The 17,784-nt window shown below is 40.3% G+C and overlaps 6 protein-coding genes across 7 annotated transcripts; 3 read left to right on the top strand and 3 right to left on the bottom strand.

Moving 5' to 3' along the window:
• Positions 1–58: 58 nt before the first annotated feature.
• LOC135124938 (neutral alpha-glucosidase AB-like) lies at positions 59–3,188 on the top strand. The gene is made up of 11 exons (XM_064050163.1): positions 59–86; positions 141–227; positions 281–514; positions 562–718; positions 768–979; positions 1,025–1,796; positions 1,845–2,352; positions 2,404–2,558; positions 2,607–2,717; positions 2,763–2,878; positions 2,930–3,188. Exons 1-11 carry the CDS (start codon positions 76–78, stop codon positions 3,117–3,119), a joined length of 2,553 nt encoding a protein of 850 aa, XP_063906233.1. The 5' UTR covers positions 59–75; the 3' UTR covers positions 3,120–3,188.
• A 96-nt stretch (positions 3,189–3,284) lies between these two features.
• On the top strand, positions 3,285–6,391 carry LOC135124729 (neutral alpha-glucosidase C-like). Its single transcript, XM_064049938.1, has 10 exons — positions 3,285–3,351; positions 3,406–3,492; positions 3,547–3,780; positions 3,828–3,984; positions 4,035–4,246; positions 4,292–5,063; positions 5,112–5,774; positions 5,822–5,932; positions 5,979–6,094; positions 6,147–6,391. The coding sequence occupies exons 1-10, from the start codon at positions 3,341–3,343 to the stop codon at positions 6,334–6,336; spliced, it is 2,553 nt and encodes an 850-aa protein (XP_063906008.1). The 5' UTR covers positions 3,285–3,340; the 3' UTR covers positions 6,337–6,391.
• A 151-nt stretch (positions 6,392–6,542) lies between these two features.
• LOC135124932 (neutral alpha-glucosidase C-like) lies at positions 6,543–9,562 on the top strand. 2 transcript variants are annotated; one of them, XM_064050158.1, is made up of 9 exons: positions 6,543–6,663; positions 6,711–6,944; positions 6,991–7,144; positions 7,198–7,409; positions 7,454–8,225; positions 8,273–8,935; positions 8,984–9,094; positions 9,141–9,256; positions 9,308–9,562. In XM_064050158.1, exons 1-9 carry the CDS (start codon positions 6,566–6,568, stop codon positions 9,480–9,482), a joined length of 2,535 nt encoding a protein of 844 aa, XP_063906228.1. In that variant the 5' UTR covers positions 6,543–6,565; the 3' UTR covers positions 9,483–9,562. The 2 variants fall into 2 exon arrangements, with proteins under 2 accessions (XP_063906228.1, XP_063906227.1); XM_064050157.1 differs by having other exon boundaries at positions 9,141–9,562.
• LOC135124934 (neutral alpha-glucosidase C-like) lies at positions 9,466–12,683 on the bottom strand. Its single transcript, XM_064050159.1, has 9 exons — positions 12,467–12,683; positions 12,312–12,401; positions 12,026–12,259; positions 10,850–11,978; positions 10,292–10,799; positions 10,085–10,239; positions 9,927–10,037; positions 9,761–9,873; positions 9,466–9,708 (listed from the first exon to the last, which is right to left on the bottom strand). The coding sequence occupies exons 1-9, from the start codon at positions 12,472–12,474 to the stop codon at positions 9,510–9,512; spliced, it is 2,547 nt and encodes an 848-aa protein (XP_063906229.1). The 5' UTR covers positions 12,475–12,683; the 3' UTR covers positions 9,466–9,509.
• Positions 12,684–13,423: 740 nt separating this feature from the next.
• On the bottom strand, positions 13,424–14,442 carry LOC135124728 (peptidylglycine alpha-hydroxylating monooxygenase-like). The gene has a single exon (XM_064049937.1). The coding sequence runs from the start codon at positions 14,389–14,391 to the stop codon at positions 13,486–13,488; it is 906 nt and encodes a 301-aa protein (XP_063906007.1). The 5' UTR covers positions 14,392–14,442; the 3' UTR covers positions 13,424–13,485.
• A 75-nt stretch (positions 14,443–14,517) lies between these two features.
• Positions 14,518–17,657, bottom strand: LOC135125507 (neutral alpha-glucosidase AB-like). Its single transcript, XM_064051167.1, has 11 exons — positions 17,451–17,657; positions 17,174–17,400; positions 16,971–17,121; positions 16,714–16,925; positions 16,469–16,664; positions 15,341–16,421; positions 15,134–15,291; positions 14,976–15,083; positions 14,808–14,923; positions 14,681–14,751; positions 14,518–14,624 (listed from the first exon to the last, which is right to left on the bottom strand). Exons 4-11 carry the CDS (start codon positions 16,752–16,754, stop codon positions 14,518–14,520), a joined length of 1,878 nt encoding a protein of 625 aa, XP_063907237.1. The 5' UTR covers positions 16,755–16,925; positions 16,971–17,121; positions 17,174–17,400; positions 17,451–17,657.
• Positions 17,658–17,784: the final 127 nt, after the last annotated feature.

The raw sequence follows: 17,784 nt of genomic DNA, 5'->3' as shown, positions 1-17,784 counted from the left end.
AGTGCTCTCACTAGATATAAGCAAGGAAATGTTTATCTATATTCAGTTCATACGTGTGCTTTACTAGCTAGAAACATGTTAATAAAGTAAGTAGTTGTCACACCTTTGAAGTCTTTTTACTTCAAAATCTATTTTCTTAGGTTTCTGTTGATTGTCGCCTCTGTAACCCTAACGCTTTCCGCGGACCATGGTACTTTCAAGGACTGTACCAGAGTAGACTTTTGCACGTACTACCACTTCATTTTCAATTTATAGAAACTGTAACACATCTATTTTGTAGTAACTTGAGGAGCCGAACCCCCTCTGATGACTATTCAGTTGACTCAGGAAGCCTTTCTGCCTCCATTGATTCAAACACCTTAACGGCAACCCTAAAATCCAACAATGGTGGCTTAGACTTAACCTTCACTCTCTCAGGGCTTCAACAAAACACCTTCAGAGTCAAAATCACGGAAGTTGATTCTACGAGATACGAGCTCCAGGATGTTCTTGACGGGGAACCCGAAGGCCTCAAGTAAACTCCTCTCAATTCATTTCTTCCTTACAGTACCCAAATTTCAGTTTCGATGACGTCCAAATCGGAGACGACTCAGTAACTGTAACCACAGCCTCTGGTTCAAACTCCGCTACAGTCACATTTTCCCCTTTCAACATCGAGTTTGCTAAAGATGGAATCACAGAAGTTTTTTTTAATGGAGATCGTCTAACAGTAGCAAATGTAAGTCCCTTTTTTCTAGTACTGCAACCATTCAAACAGTTTTAAATAGAACGGCGTCACCGCTCCGTTCAGTTTTGGAGTCACTTTTCCTAAAGGACTACAATTGTATGGAATTCACGAGCACTGCGACAGTCTCGCTTTACAAAATACCGGACCTGGAGGTACCGATCCGTACCGTTTGAAGAACTCCGATGTTGTTAATTACGAACTGAACTCCCCGATGGCACTCTATGGCGCGGTTCCTGTTATCTATGGACAAGGGTATGGGGTTTGAAAAGGTAGATAAAAATACATGTAATGTTGTAGACCTACAGCGACTGCTGGAGTCTTTTTGCATAACGCCGCAGAACAATGGATTGAAACTACTAATAATCAAGACGGCGGATGTCAGGCGTACTTCATGGCGGAAATTGGTACTCTGGACGTTTTTGTTTTGTTAGGGCCTAGTCCTACTGAAGTGGTGCGACAATACACGAAGTTGACCGGTATCGCGCATCTGCCACAACTTTGGGCTTTAGGGTACCACCAATCGCGATATAGTTATGAAACCGGATTTGAAGCTGAACTCGTGGCTTCTAATTTTGATAGTCATAACTTCCAGTTGGATGCTCTTTGGTTAGATATTGATTACACTGATGCGTTTAAGTACTTCACATGGAACCCGAGTACGTTCAGTAATCCAGTGGGTTTGCAAGACACCTTAGCTAATACTAACAAGAAGTTGGTGACTATTATTGATCCTCATATTAAAGTTGAAGATGGATACAGTGTGTATGACGGGGCTTTGGCAAATGATCTCTTCGTAAAAAACGCAGATGGGACCGTCTTTGAAGGACCATGTTGGCCGGGTACCAGCAGCTACATGGACTTTTTAAATCCAGCGGCTAGGGAGTACTATGGTAGCATGTATTCGTACGACAACTTCAAAAATACGACACCTACTCTCGCTGGTATTTGGAATGACATGAACGAACCATCAGTTTTCGATAATTCACTTGAAATGACACTACCTGCTGATGGTCTTCATATTGGTAATGTCAGACACAGAGAAATCCATAACATATACGGTTTACTACACGTAAGTTACCACTATTGAAGACTCACTCTGACTGTGCTGTTTGGGTAGACGATGGCCACCCATCAAGGTCTCCTAGCCCGTGACAATGGCGAACGCAGACCTTTCGTCCTCACCAGGTCCCATTTCGCCGGTTCCCAAAGATACGCTGCTTTCTGGACCGGTGACAATACAGCAGATTGGCCCTACCTCCATGCCGCTTTCCAAGAATGTCTCAATGCAAATATCTTAGGTCTTGTATTCTGTGGCGCAGACGTCGGTGGCTTCCTCAACAACCCCACCAATGAATTAATAGAAAGGTGGTACCAAGCGGGTGCGTGGCTTCCATTTTACAGATCTCATTCAAGTAAAGGCACGTTCAGACGTGAACCGTATGTGCTCCCTGAAGATTCGCAAGTCGTAGTACGTGAAGCTATGCAGACAAAATACAGGCATCTACCAGTTTGGTACACTCTCTTCTATGAACATACGCGTACTGGCGATCCAATTATCAGGCCTTTGTTCTATCAATACCCTGAGGAAACTGATGCGTATAATATTGACGGTCAGCTTTTAGTTGGTTAGTTCCACAAACGATTTAGGGCGATGGTACTAAAGTAAAATTGTTTAGGTACTGATATCTTAGTACGTGCGGTTTATGATGCTGGTGCTACCGAGGTAGATGTGTATTTCCCCGGTGGTGAAAATGAAGTATGGGTTTCTGTTAACAGTGATGATGTTCAAGTAGGAACTGGTCTTGTCACGGTTCCTGTTACTAGAGAACATGTAAAATGTACTTTTAGTTTGAAGTACTTAGTTTTATATTATTTTTAGTCTCCCACGTATTACAGAAGAGGTGCTGTAATTGCACGAAAGGATACAGTGAGACTAAATACGGTTGAGATGGCGGACGATTCTCACACTCTGTACTACACCGTTAACGAAGTAATGATACAAATAAGCCATTCAAAGTACTACTATATATTTTAGGATAATACTGCTCAGGGTACTGTCTATCTAGATGATGGAGTTAGTTTCAAATACAGAGACGAATCTGATTTCAAATACATACGTATAAGTGTTGATGGTGACACCCTTACTTTCGCGTAAATTTTAGTGACAAATACAACACAATTCCTAAGTTTTATATTTTTCAGTACAATCGATGGAGATGGTGATTACGAGTTTGTTGTGGACGCGATTGTACGCAGAGACGTTGTAAGCCTTCCCAAGGGTGGCAAACCTGGATTTTATAAAGAAACTGTATTCACCAGAGTTGCCAATGGAGAACTTTTAAAAAATATTAAGATTGGTTCCAACGGAAATGTGGTTCTAAAGTTGAAGTAAAAATCAATTGTGTTTTCTACTGCCATATATAGTTATAATAATAAACGGTTATATTAAAAAATCTTAAAACTGCTAAGTGTTTTCCACCTATCAACAGTGAATATATATATAGATTAACAGAAGTACCTTTCGAAAATAACAAACTTAAGTGCTTTCATTAGATATAAGCAACGAAATATTTATCTATATTCAGTTAATACGTGTGTTTACTAACTAGAAACATGTTAATAAAGTAAGTAGTTATCATATCGTTGGAGTTTTTTTACTTCAAATTCTATTTATTTAGGTTTCTGTTGATAGTCGCCTTTGTAACCCTAACTTTTGCCGCGGACCATGGTACTTTCAAGGACTGTGCCAGAGTAGACTTTTGCACGTACTACCACTTCATTTTCACTTTATAAAATATTATGATATCAACATTTTGTAGTAACTTGAGGACTCGAACACCCTCTGATGACTATTCAATTGATTTAACAAGCGTCTCAGCATCCACTGACTCAAACACCTTAACGGCAACCCTAAAATCCAACACTGGAGGCTCGGACTTAACCTTTACTCTATCAGGGCTTCAACAGAACACCTTCCGACTGAAAATCACGGAAATGGATTCTACGAGATACGAACTCCAGGATGTTCTTGACGGGGAACCCGAAGGCCTCAAGTAAACTTCTCTCAATTCAATTCTTTCTTACAGTACCCAAATTTCAGTTTCGATGACGTCCAAATCGGAGACAACTCAGTAACTGTAACCACAGCCTCTGGCTCAAACTCCGCTACGGTCACATTTTCCCCTTTCAACATCGAGTTTATTAAAGATGGAGTCACAGAAGTTCTTTTTAACGGAGATCGTCTAACTGTAGCAACCGTAAGTCCCTTATTTTCTTGTACTGCCACTATTTAAGTCGCGTTAAATAGAACGACGTCACCGCTCCGTTCAGTTTTGGAGTTACTTTCCCTGAAGGATTGCAACTCTACGGAATTCACGAGCACTGCGACAGTCTCGCTTTGCAAAATACCGAACCTGGGGGTACTGACCCGTACCGTTTCAAGAATTCCGATGTGGCTCTTTACGAATTGAACTCCCCGATGGCACTCTACGGAGCAGTTCCTGTTATCTATGGACATGGGTATGGGCTTTGAGTGGGTGGACAAAGATTTATGGGGTGTTGTAGGCCTACAGCGACTGCTGGAGTCTTTTTGCATAACGCCGCAGAGCAGTGGATTGAAACCACGAGTAATCAAGATGGCGGAAGTCAGACGTATTTCATGGCGGAAATTGGTACTTTGGACGTTTTTGTTTTATTAGGGCCTAGTCCTACCGAAGTGGTACGACAATATACGAAGTTGACTGGTACCGCGCATCTGCCACAACTTTGGGCTTTAGGGTACCACCAGTGTCGAAATAGTTATGAGTCGCAGGACGAAGCCAAAGACGTAGTTTCTAACTTTGATAGTAATAACTTCCAGATGGATGCTCTTTGGTTGGATATTGATTACACTGATGGGTATAGGTATTTCACGTGGAACCCAAGCACGTTTAGTGATCCGGTTGACCTGCAAGAAACCCTTGCTAGTACTAACAAAAAGATGGTGACTATAATCGACCCACATATCAAGGTTGAAGAAGGATATAGTGTGTACGATGAGGCTTTGGCTAATGATTACTTTGTAAAATACGACAATGGTTCCATTTTCCAAGGACAATGTTGGCCGGGAGTGAGTGGCTGGATGGACTTTTTAAATCCAGCGGCTAGAGAGTTCTACGGGAGCATGTACTCATACGACAACTTTCCGGGTACCACAACCACTCTTGCTGGTATCTGGAATGACATGAACGAACCATCAGTTTTCGACACTTCGCTTGAAAACACACTACCTGCTGACAGTCTCCATGTTGGTGGAGTCCGACACCGAGAAATCCACAACATTTACGGTTTACTACACGTAAGTTACCACAATTGAAAAACTCACTCTAATCGTTCTGTTTGGTAGACAATGTCCACCCATCAAGGTCTTATAGCCCGTGACAATGGAGAACGCCGCCCTTTTATTCTCACCAGGTCCCATTTTGCCGGTTCTCAACGGTACACCGCCATCTGGACCGGAGATAACCAAGCGGATTGGCCTTACTTTTATTCCGCCGTCCAAGAATGTCTAAATGCGAATATCTTAGGTCTTGTATTCTGTGGTGCGGACGTCGGTGGCTTTATCTTTAGCCCCACCTACGAATTATTAGAAAGATGGTACCAAGCGGGTGCTTGGCTTCCCTTTTACCGAGCTCATTCAAATCAAGGCACCCTCAGACGTGAACCATATCTGCTGCCTGAAGATTCACAAGTTGTGGTTCGAGAGGCACTTCAGACAAGGTACAAGCATCTACCAGTTTGGTACACCTTGTTCTACGAACATACGCTGACGGGTGATCCGATTATAAGACCCGTGTTCTATCAGTACCCTGAGGAGACTGATGCGTATAGCATTGATGGGCAGGTTTTAGTGGGTACTGATATCTTGGTACGGGCGGTGTATGAACCTAATGTTACAGAAGTAGATATGTATTTTCCTGGTGGTGAAAATGAAGTGTGGGTTTCTGCTAATAGTGACGATGTTCGAGCAGGAACTGGTCTAACTACTATTCCTGTCGTCAGAGAATATGTAAATAATGCTTGAGTTTGGTATATTTTCACATATATTTGTTCTAGTCGCCGACTTATTACAGAAGAGGTGGTATAATTGTCAGAAAAGACACAATAAGACGAAATACGGCCGAGATGGTGGACGATTCTTATGTTCTCTACTACACTGTCGACGAAGTAATAATACTAACAAGTTTTTCATAAGATTACTTTCTCGTTTTAGAATAATACTGCCCATGGTACTGCCTATGTAGATGACGGGGTTAGTTTTAAATATAGGGACGAAGCTGATTATAGATACATAACCATTGATATCGATGGCAACACCTTTTCTTTTAGGTTAAATTTAAGACATAATCAAAACACCAATTCTAACCTTTACATTTTTTAGTGTAACTGGAAACGGTAGTTTTCCTTTTGTTGTGGATACGGTTGTACGCAGAGACATTATCAAACTTCCCGAAAACGGCCAAGCAGGATCCTATAAAGAAACTGTTTTCACAAGTGATGCTAATGGAGAACTTCTAAAAAATATCAAAATTGGTTCGAAAGAGAAAGAAGTCTTCAGACTGAAGGAGTAGTTGTTCTAATGATGCTGTATAATTAAAGAACATTAATAAAGTAACATTGAACACATTTAAGCTTTGCCATGTTAATTTAGTTGATAATGTAGCCGGGTATTGTAACGTAAGTAGCGCACTACTAACATTTGTTAATAATTTTAGATTAGATTAACACTGTATCCGCCTTTAAAACTATTAAAAACAGTCGCTGCAGTAATTTAAAACGCGAAAGCGAAATAAGTTCGAGATGTTTTGGTTAATATTATTATTTTTTATCTTCACAAAAGTAAGTTACAGTGCAGATCACTACACTTTCAAAAATTGCTCAAGAGTGGATTTTTGCAAGTAAGTATGAACAACACCCTGTAAAATAATACGAATTTGAATTGAAGTACCCTGAGGAACCGAGTACCGTCAGATGACTACACTCTAGATGCCACCAGTATAACCCTTTCTTCAGATAATAAAACACTAACGGCTCGTTTGAAATCTAGTGATAATAGATCTGACTTAAATCTTACTCTAAATGGTCTACAACAAAACACATTCAGGCTAAAAATAACCGAAGTTGACTCTTCTAGATACGAATTACAAGATGTTCTTGATGGAGTACCAACACCTCTGAGGTAAGTCACCAATATTATCCTTTTTACACACTTTCACTCCTTATAGTTTTGGCACCATCGAAACTGGAGCAAACTCAGTGACAATAACCACATCTGACTCAAATTTCGTCATTCTAAACTATTCACCTTTTAACATCGAGTTCATTAAAAACGGAGTCACTGAAATTATCTTTAACGGAAATCAGTTATCACTAGAAATTGTAAGTCGTATTAATTTTACAATCGGTACCACTATTATATTTCACATTTCTAGAATAATGCAACTTCACCTTTTACGTTTGGTGTCACATTTCCACAAGCAGTGCAACTTTATGGTCTCCACGAACACTGCGAGACTTTAGCACTAAAAAATACGTCACTAAATGGTACCGATCCTTACCGTCTAAAGAATTCAGATGTTGGGTACTACGAAATCGAGTCGCCGATGGCTTTATATGGTGCGGTACCAGTTCTCTACGGACACGGGTAAAACCACTCAGTTCTGTTGACACATTCTAACGAAATAATAGTATTAATGCTACAGAGGGCGTTTTTTTGCACAACGCAGCCGAACAGTGGATTGAAACCACCAATAATCCACTTGGTAGTAGTCACGCTTATTTCATCGTTGAAACTGGTACTTTAGACCTCTTCGTACTACTTGGGCCAACACCAAAAGAGGTTGTTCGACAATACACAGCTCTCACTGGTAGAGCACCCGTGCCTCCATTGTGGTCTTTAGGTTATCACCAGTCAAGATATAGTTATGAATCTCAAGATATCGTCGCTAATATTAGTTCCAATTTTGATGACAATAATTTCCAGTTGGATGCGATTTGGTTAGATATTGACTACACTGACGGGTTTAAGTACTTCACGTGGAACTACACCACGTTCAGTGATCCTGTTAGTCTACAACGGATTCTAGCTAGTACTAACAAGAAACTAGTGACCATTATAGACCCACATATTAAAGTAGAAAAGGGCTACAGTGTGTATGATCGAGCTTTGGCGAACGATTTTTTCGTCAAAAACCCCAATGGGTCTGTGTTTCAAGGACCATGCTGGCCCGGTACTAGCAGCTACATCGACTTTTTAAATCCAGCGGCCCGAAATTACTACTCTAGCTTGTACTCTTATGATAATTTTCCCAATTCAACATCCACCATCAGCGGGATTTGGAACGATATGAATGAACCTTCAGTGTTTGATAATTCGCTTGAAATGACCCTCCCTGGTGATAGTCGTCACAACGGAAACGTAAAACACCGCGAAATACACAATATCTACGGTTATCTTCAAGTAAGTACCCCGGTACCTAGGGTTTGATACTGATTTTATCTTTAAAGACCATGGCCACGTATCACGGTTTGTTAGATCGCGATAACCATCAACGCAGACCTTTCATTCTTACGCGTTCTCATTTCGCTGGTTCACAAAGGTATGCTGCCCATTGGACTGGAGATAATCAAGCAGATTGGTCGTACCTTCATGCAGCTTTCCAGGGATGTTTGACTGCTAATATCTTGGGTTTGGTGTTCTGTGGTGCTGATGTTGGTGGCTTCTTCAACAATCCTAGCAACGAACTAATGGAAAGGTGGTACCAAGCTGGTGCTTGGCTTCCATTTTTCAGAGCTCATTCAAGTAAAGACACCAAGAGACGTGAACCGTATTTGTTGCCTGAAGAGTCGCAGACTGTGATACGGGAAGCAATTCAGACTAGGTACAAGCATCTACCAGTTTGGTACACCCTGTTTTACGAACATAGGCGTACCGGAGATCCGATTATTAGGCCCTTGTTCTATCAGTACCCTGAGGAGAGGGCAGCGTATAAGATTGATAATCAGGTTTTAGTGGGTACTGATATCTTGGTCCGGGCAGTGTATGGAACTAATGTTACAGAAGTAGATGTGTATTTTCCTGCTGGTGAAAATGAAGTATGGGTTTCTGCTACTAGTGACGATGTTCGAGCAGGAACTGGTCTAACTACCATTGCTGTTGTCAGAGAATATGTAAATAATACCTTGAGTTTGAAAAATTTTTACATATATTTGTTTTAGTCGCCGATATATTACAAAAGAGGTGCTATAATTACCAGAAAAGATACAATAAGGTCAAATACGGTTGAAATGGAAAAAGATTGTCATACCCTTTACTACACTGCTAACGAAGTAATAATGTATACAAATCATTCGAAAAACTACTATATTGTTTCAGGATGGTACTGCCCATGGTACTATCTATCTAGATGACGGGATTAGTTTTAAATACCGAGACCAGTCTGATTTCAAATACATAAGTATCGATATTGATAGCACCCACATTTCTTTCACGTACATTTTAGTTATAAATATAACAAAATTTCTAATTTTGACATTTTCCAGGACCCTTGATGGAAGTGGTGATTATGAGTTTGTTGTAGAAAAGATTGTACGCCGAGATATTGTAAGCCTTCCCAAGAATGGCACTCCAGGATCTTATAAGGAAACTATATTGACCAGAGATGCTGATGGCGAACTTCTAAAAAACATTAAAACTACAGTTATCAAACTAAAATAAGTTTATTGTGAAATATTGATATGATCTTCATGCTAATTTAATTGTAACAATATCATTAAACTTGAATTTCAAATTTTTAAGTAACTGTCCATCAACAGTCTTTTTGTAAATTTTTGTTTCATATTTTCCGGGAATACCATTTTGGGGCTTCTTTATGATTTTATTAACCACGACATCGTCAATCACAAAGTCAAAACCGTCTGAATTCGCATCATCATCAATTTTCCTAAAAGTAAATATTAAAATAATACAAATAACTTTGACATTAGTAAGCTCACGTTAATGTAACATCAGTACCATCAACATCGATCTTCAAGTAATTGTACTCTTTATTGACATAATTGAAGCTTGTGTTGTCATCAAGGTAGACAGTACCTGAAGCTTTGTTATCCTGAAAAACACATATCAGTTTAATACAACCAAGACAGTTTGTTAAATTCATACAGCATCCAAATTGGCATGTAGAGTATGACCGTCACCCACCATTTCATCAGAACTCAACCTCAGAGTGTCTTTTCTGACTATAACGCTACCTTTTCTGTAATAAACCGGAATCTACGACAAAAATAACGAAACAAAGTACAACTTTAACATTAACTAACCCCTTGTATATCAACCGGAACATCAATAAAACCACTCCCTTCATACACATCAGACGAACTAATCGAAATCCAGTGTTCGTCGGTACCACCTGGGAAATACACCTGAACTGACTCCACTCCAGATTCAGTAACCGCTCTCACCAGAATATCATCACCTATAACCAAAAATCACTAATCAACAAAACCTTACCCAAATTACTACCCCACCAAGAAGAAGATGATCCCCTATGTTATAAACATCCACGTTGGAAGGATACTGATAGAACAATGGTCGAATAATCGGGTCTCTATTCCTTGTATGTTCATAAAAACGCGTGTACCATACTGGTAAATGTTTGTATCTCAACTGTATGGCATTTCTTATCACTGCTTGAACGTCTTCGTTAAAAAGAAAAGGTTCGCGCCTCTGCGAGCTACTGTCAGAGTGAGCTCGATAAAACGGCAACCAAGCACCTGCTTGGTACCACCTTTGTAGAAGTTCTTCACTGGGGTTGTTGGAAAAGCCACCAACATCAGCACCACAGAAGACAATCCCTAGAAGATTAGCATCCAAGCACTCTGAGTAGCTCACACTCAAGTGACCCCATTCTGCCTGGTTATCACCCGTCCAAATTGCGGAGTACCTTTGAGTACCCGCAAAGTGTGACCGGGTGAGAATAAAAGGACGCTTGGTGTTATTGTCACGGTTGATTAATCCTTGGTGGGTTGATTTTGTCTACAACAAAACATGGATAAGTAGTGTGGGAAAAATTTTGGGTCTAGTACATGTAGAAGTCCATAGATGTTGTGGATGTCCCGATGGGCTACTCCTCCGTGATGTACCGCATCACCTGGAAGTGTTTTTTCAATACTATTGTCAAACACTGATGGTTCGTTCATGTCGTTCCAAATTCCAGCAAGAACAGGAGTTGTGGACGGGAAGTTGTCGTACGAGTAGAAACTTGAGTAGTAGTCTCGGGCGTCCGGGTTAAGAAAATCCATGTAGCTGCTAAGACCTGGCCAACAATCACCTTCAAAATTGCTTCCATCTGCTCTTTTAACGAACAGATCTTGTTCTAAAGCACCGTCATACACGTTGTATCCTTGCTCTACTTTAATGTGGGGATCTATAATAGTCACCAGTCTTTTATTGGAAGCGGAGATGTTCTGTTGCATCTCAACAGGATCACTAAAAGCATTTGGGTCCCACGTGAAGTACTTCTTCCCATCTGTGTAGTCAATATCAAGCCAAATCACATCCAACGGAAAATCATAAGTAGTAAAATTTGCAACCACATCCTTTAAGTCATCTTGACTGACGTAGTTCCAACGGGACTGATGATAACCCAGAGCCCACAACTGCGGGAGGTGAGCAGTACCGGTTAAACCCACATATTGTCGTACCGCCTCAGCGGGCGTAGGACCGAGCAAAACAAACACATCTAAAGCCCCACTTTCTACCATAACGTACGCTTGGGTGTTATCTTCACCGTTGGTAATTTCCATCCATTGTTCAGCAGCGTTGTGTAAAAATATACCAGTGGTTGCTTCCGACCCGTGTCCATATAACACCGGAATCGATCCGTACAACGACATGGGTGAGTTTAATTCATACCCTGACACGTCAAGGTTGCGCAGACGGTACGGATCGGTACCACCGACTTGCGTAGTTTGCAAAGCAAGACCGTCGGCGTGCTCGTGGATCCCGTAGAGTTGGTACGCTTGAGGAAAGGTAACGCCGAAAGCAAATGCTTTGTCTAGATTTTTGTCGAAGATTAAGCGAGTGCCGTCGAGTACTAGCTGGGGGCCTTGGTTTGTGGTGAATTCGATAGAGAAGGGTGAAAATTGGATTGTAACATTAGCGCCGTCTGTTACTATGGTGTAAGAGTCTGGATCAATGACGATTTTATCATTTCTGGAAGAATTTTTGAGTACTTGAGTAGTGTGGTGGTCGGTACTTACGGTAGTACGTTAAGTTCGCCGTCTAAAACATCTTGCAGTTGGTATCGGTCCGAGTCCGGTTCTTGGATTTGGACTCTAAAGTTATCACCTTCCAGTCGGGTGATGATGACCTGGAGGTTGTCGGAACCATTGGTGTCTAGTAGATCGAATTTAAGTTGACCGCCGTCGGGGTCAATCACTACAGAATCACTATCTACAGAGTACTTGTTTTCAGGTGTTCTTGTTCGTAGGGTGCTGCAGTAGTACTTTTGTTAAGGGGTGGATGAGCAAGCAGGTGGGTACTTACGTGCAGAAATTTACCCTGGCGCAGTCTTTAAATGTGTCATGGTCAGCGAATTGACCAAAGCTTAGTAAGGTGGCAAAAACTAGACAAAATCTGGAAGAATAATTAAATAAGTAAGTAAGTAAGTAAATAAACCTACGACGGGTTTTGGTTGTTACCGTAACATAATTGGAGTCACGAAAAGTGTTAGTACTGAAGTGAGTACCTCGCAGGGATCTTTATAAGTAACTAAATTTGCGCTAGCGTATTCTAGTGGTTTTCAAGTACCAATTAAAACTTGGTACTGTACTTTAGCAGGGTTTAGGAGCTTATTTGCAGATAATATTTGTAGTGCCGCTAATCAATCAAAAAATTCATCATTTTTAAACAATAACATACATGAGTGTTTACTTTCTTTATGTATTCGTTATTTATAAAAAAATTACTTAGTGACAAGCGTTAGATAAGATACAACGCGGAACACATGTACATTTAAACAACATTTAAGTAACTAAGTGCACACTATTTAAAAGTTTATTCTCAAGTGACCACTTCCATAATCATGTTATTTCGTAATAAAATTTAATTTTCATAGCAGAACTGATTGCAGTGACATTGGACGCTTAATATGTTCGTAATTTTCCGTGTTCATTCCTTTATATTTCATTTTGTGTTTATCACTTTTGACACTTGTTTTTAAAAAAGTTGAAAACATCAATTTGGTTTCTTTTATAATATTTATCGTTGCGTGATAAAGTAAACTAAAGCTTATTTGAAGTTAATTACTCTTCACTTTGAATGACTTTGAGTGTTAATGTTTCCAATTTAAAATATCTCTGGCACTAATTCTGAGGGTTTGAATTTCCCGCCAGCTTGAACTATTAGTATTCAAATTTCCCGCCGGAAAGTGAATCAGAATAAGGTCAACCTAACTGCAGTTGTCGGTTTTGTACACATTGTTTCACAATCAATTATCAAAATTAAGATAATCAAAACATCCTTTTTTTTGTATGATATCAGTGAAATCAGAAATGTTCAATTCTGGTGTATACACAGATCATGCGACACTAACATGCTCGAATTGATAAGAGAAAGTTAGTTCAAACTGACCAGAAAAAATAAAACTGACAATAATCTACTAGTACTAGGATTTTTATTTAAACTGATTTCGTTTCTTCTAGCGTTGTTGACTTTATTTTTACACTCTGGTGGAAATGCAGTAACTCATTCTTAAAGGCGTCCCTTTTTCCACGTAATACGCTATGTAAAAATTACACATCTCGTCGTCATGCCCAGGTCCTACAATGGTATAAGTACCTTTGTGTCTACTATCCATGGTACATCTGGCCATCAACTTATCCCCAAACGTCACAGGCTTCCTATTCACAACAGGACAAAACAACTGTGCTTCCTGTGGATTTTTCTTCCCCAAAAGAAACCAATGGTCAACACCATTGCCATCTTTGTGAGTACTATAACCAGAAACCAGTTTGCCTAACTCGTGCGTGTGGACCCTGAAGGCAAACGGAAAAATGGTTTTGTTTTCTTTAATTTGACACAGTGTTTCCAACGTCGTTATGGTCCGAGGAGGTATCAGACCTTCAGAGGCTAAAGCCAAAATTCCAGCCAGTTTATTTTGGTACTTCTTGGTGTACATGAGGTTTAAACCAGAGATGTCAGTTTGGTTCTTGTGGAAGTTATGCGTGTAATGAATTTGCAACACTAGGTAGTTAATTTGGGATTTAGGTCCTACTTTAAAAGCCACATTTTTTGGTAAATGGAATGGTGTGGCGTTCAGAGCCCATGAATAGATGATTTTTGGGATACTTTCACCACAAGGGTTTTTCGTTTCGCCACAGTTCCAATATGGGTCCACACTTCCAGGTTTTGAACACCCAAATACGAGTAGATGGTGAACAAACTGCAAGCTTGCTTTTGGTTCAAAAGCCACTAGGTATATCGTGGAATTAAGTTTCTGGGACGTGCAAAAAGTGGAATCTTCTGTATCAGGGTGTACATTTGGCATTGTCAAAGAAATATTTTTCACATTTAGACTATAGGTAAAGTGGACTAGAAAAGACAATACGCAAATGGGACACAGCATTTGGTAAAAATGTCTTTCTTCATGTTGGTTGTTGACTTTAATGTTGTCAGGAAGAACTTTAAAACGTCATTAACTGTCATGTTTGATTGATAGAAATGTAATTTTATTGCACACCTACGTACAATATCATTTTAATTTTATAACTAAAGGTTCTTTTCCTTGAAATTTCTTCTCCACTAGAGGAACACCATCCACATCATGTGTGTAAATTCTCTTGACGGGCTTCCCATCATCTGTAAAATATTATTAAAATCAAGCAAATACATATAGAATTTCAGAAAGAAGTTACCATCAAATGTTATAGTAACAATCACACCAACAAAAATGTCAAAATCTTCGTCTTCAGAATCGTCAATAGGACTAGAAGATTCAATTAGATATAAAAAAAATCTTAACATAAATAGACGTGGACACACCTTAGCACTACATCATATTCAAGGGCTTCAAGACTCAGATAACTATATTTTTGAGAGTCCTTGTATTCAAAACTGAGAGTGTCATCAACGTAAAGTGTTCCGGTAGCTGTATGATTCTACAACAAATAAGTACATAGTAAGAATGACAAGGCAAATTTTAAAACGTACATTATCTAGCACACATGTTAGGACATAGAAACCATCTTTCATGGCAGTTGTGGATGCTTCTGGTACTTTCGTAGGTACAATACCACCTTGTCTATAATATACAGGAATCTACAAGCAAAAAAGACCTGGAAATGAGGAATTTATAGAAGTATACTTACTCTGTCTATTGTAACAGGAACATCAATCCAACCCGTCCCCGGATAAAAAGTATCATCAAGATATGCAGAATACCACATCAGGTCCTCACCCCCTGGAAAATACATCCGCACAGACTCAACCCCAGCTTCGTCAACCGCTTTCACCAAAATATCTCTACCTTGAATTACACTCCACTATGATCACATCCACAAACCTGTCAAACTCACCCAGTATTAGTTGATCATCAATTTCAAAAACGTCACTATCATCCGGATAATGGTACAACAAAGGTCTTATCACAGGATCACCAGTCCGTGTATGTTCATAAAACAGAGTATACCAAACTGGCAAATGTTCATATCGCATCTTCATAGCGTCCCTTATTGGTCCTTGAACCTCCTCAGAAAACACATAAGGTTCACGCCTCTCCGACCCTAAATTAGAATGTTCCCTGAAGAAGGGTAACCAAGCCCCTGCTTGGAAAAACCTTTGCAAGAGTTCCTCCGTGGGTTCGTCGAAGAAGCCCCCAATATCAGCCCCACAGAACACGGTTCCTAAGAGGTTAGCATTAAGACACATGGAAAAGCTGATGGATATGAACCCGAATTGGGCTGTGTTGTCGCCAGTCCAAAAGGCTGCGTATCTTTGAGAGCCAGCGAAATGTGCTCTGGTTAGAATGAAAGGTCGCAGGGTACCATTATCTCGATCGATCAGACCTTTATGGGTGGCTTTCACTTGAAGTAACCCATACATGTTGTGGATGTCTCTGTTGGACACTCCTCCGTAGTGGTAGACGTCGTAAGGGAAAGTTCTCTCGTTGGTGAAGTTAAAAGTGGCGCCTTCGTTCATGTCGTTCCAGACTCCACCTAAAGTGGGTGTTGTATCATTCCAGTTTTCGTATAAGTAGAGACTGGAATAATATTCTTGGGCTTCGGGGTTTAGGTAATCCATCCAGGAACTCGGTCCCGGCCAACCTTCATCTTCATAGACGGTACCATCAAGGTTTTTCATGAAGTAGTCATTAGCTAGAGACTCGTCGTACACGAAATAACCTTCTTGTTTCTTGAAGTGGCAGTCGCTTAAAACCACTAGGTACCGGTTTGTGGACGATAGGTTCTGCAACATGGATACAGGATCACTGAAGTTTTCGCTATTCCAAGTGAAGAATTTCATCTCTTGGGTGTGTTGGATGTCTAGCCAGATGGCATCTATGGGGAAGTCGTTGGCGTCCATTTCAGCTATGACGGTCTGGACGTCTTGTTGGTCGGCGTAGCCCCAACGGCACTGGTGGTACCCGAGGGTCCAAATCTGGAAAACCCACTTAGACAGGAAAAAGGAGACAATTTAAAACAAACCGGTGGTAAATGGGCCACTCCTGTTAGAGAAGTATACTGGCGGACTACATCAACGGGGGATGGTCCGAGGAATATAAAAAGATCTAGAGCTCCACTATCGGCCATGAAGAACGCATCAGCTCCTACCTCGTTATTGGTAATTTCCACCCACAATTCAGCCGCGTTGTGCAAAAATAACCCAGATGTAGAGTTGAATCTAAATTTGCATTTTAGGCAAACTGAGACAAAAAATAGGTTGTACGAACCCATGTCCATATATAACAGGTATAGCACCATACATCGCCATGGTGGAGTACAGTTCGTAATTATTCAAATCGATGGTTTTGACACGGTATGGATCGACACCTCCCGGTGCGGTAGTTTGTAGTGCCAAATGGTCAGCATGTTCGTGAAGACCATACAAATGTAGAGCTTGAGGGAAAGACACCCCAAAAGTAAACGGAGTATGCAATTCCTCCTAAAATTTGACATTATTGTCTAAAGTGCCGTCATTTTGACTTACTTTCTGGAGGGTCAAACGATCACCTTCAACAACCACAGTTAAAACATCATCGGTATAAAACGTAATGGAGAAGGGTGACACGTTGACAACCGCTTTGTTGTTACCGAGGTAGATTTCGGCGGAAGTCAAAGACAGTTGGACATCGTCGAAACTAAAATTTGAGACGATTTAAGCTGACAGTGAAGACGATTTTAGGTGCTTACTTTACAACAGTGGGTTCTCCGTCTAAAGCGTCATTTATGTGATATCTAGAAGAGTTAGTTTCTTCGATTTGGACTCTAAATATGTTGCCTTCAATCGCCGTGATGTTAAGAACTACGTCTTCACTGCCGTCTGTGGTTTGTACCCGGAAGCTTGCCACTCCTGAGCAAACACAGCTCCCTCTAATATTACTTTGTATCGCTCTTGTCTTTCCAATTCTCGGTTTTGACTACAATGGATGAATTAGAATGCCTTGGGGTTAGTAAATGATATAAGTACCTGCACAAATCTACTCTAGAGCAGTTACGGTACACTTCGTGATCAGCAGCATAGACACTTGATATTACCAAAAGCAAAAAGAAGAGTTTGTAAACCATTTTGACAATGAAGTACTGTACTGAGCTCGTTTTATTTATAGTAGGGTCAGTTGCATTATTTTGGTACGGTAATTAGAGTACGTGTTTTGATTGGTGAAAAATTTACACTTTTTGTCCGGGTGATTGGAAATTTTATGATCACTATAACATTAAACTATGTGAAGATAAGACTAACCGGGAGATTGTTTGATTTCGTCGATATAACAATGCGTTATAGTTATCTGTTTTATTTATCT

The sequence above is a fragment of the Zophobas morio genome, unplaced genomic scaffold, assembly GCF_036711695.1.
Source record: "Zophobas morio isolate AGI-343-1 ecotype UQ-CSIRO unplaced genomic scaffold, CSIRO_AGI_Zmor_V1 ptg000008l, whole genome shotgun sequence".
Taxonomy (NCBI): Eukaryota; Metazoa; Arthropoda; class Insecta; order Coleoptera; family Tenebrionidae; genus Zophobas; species Zophobas morio.
The sequence above is the reverse complement of the archived record's forward strand: the minus strand, read 5'-3'. Positions and strand labels throughout refer to the sequence as shown.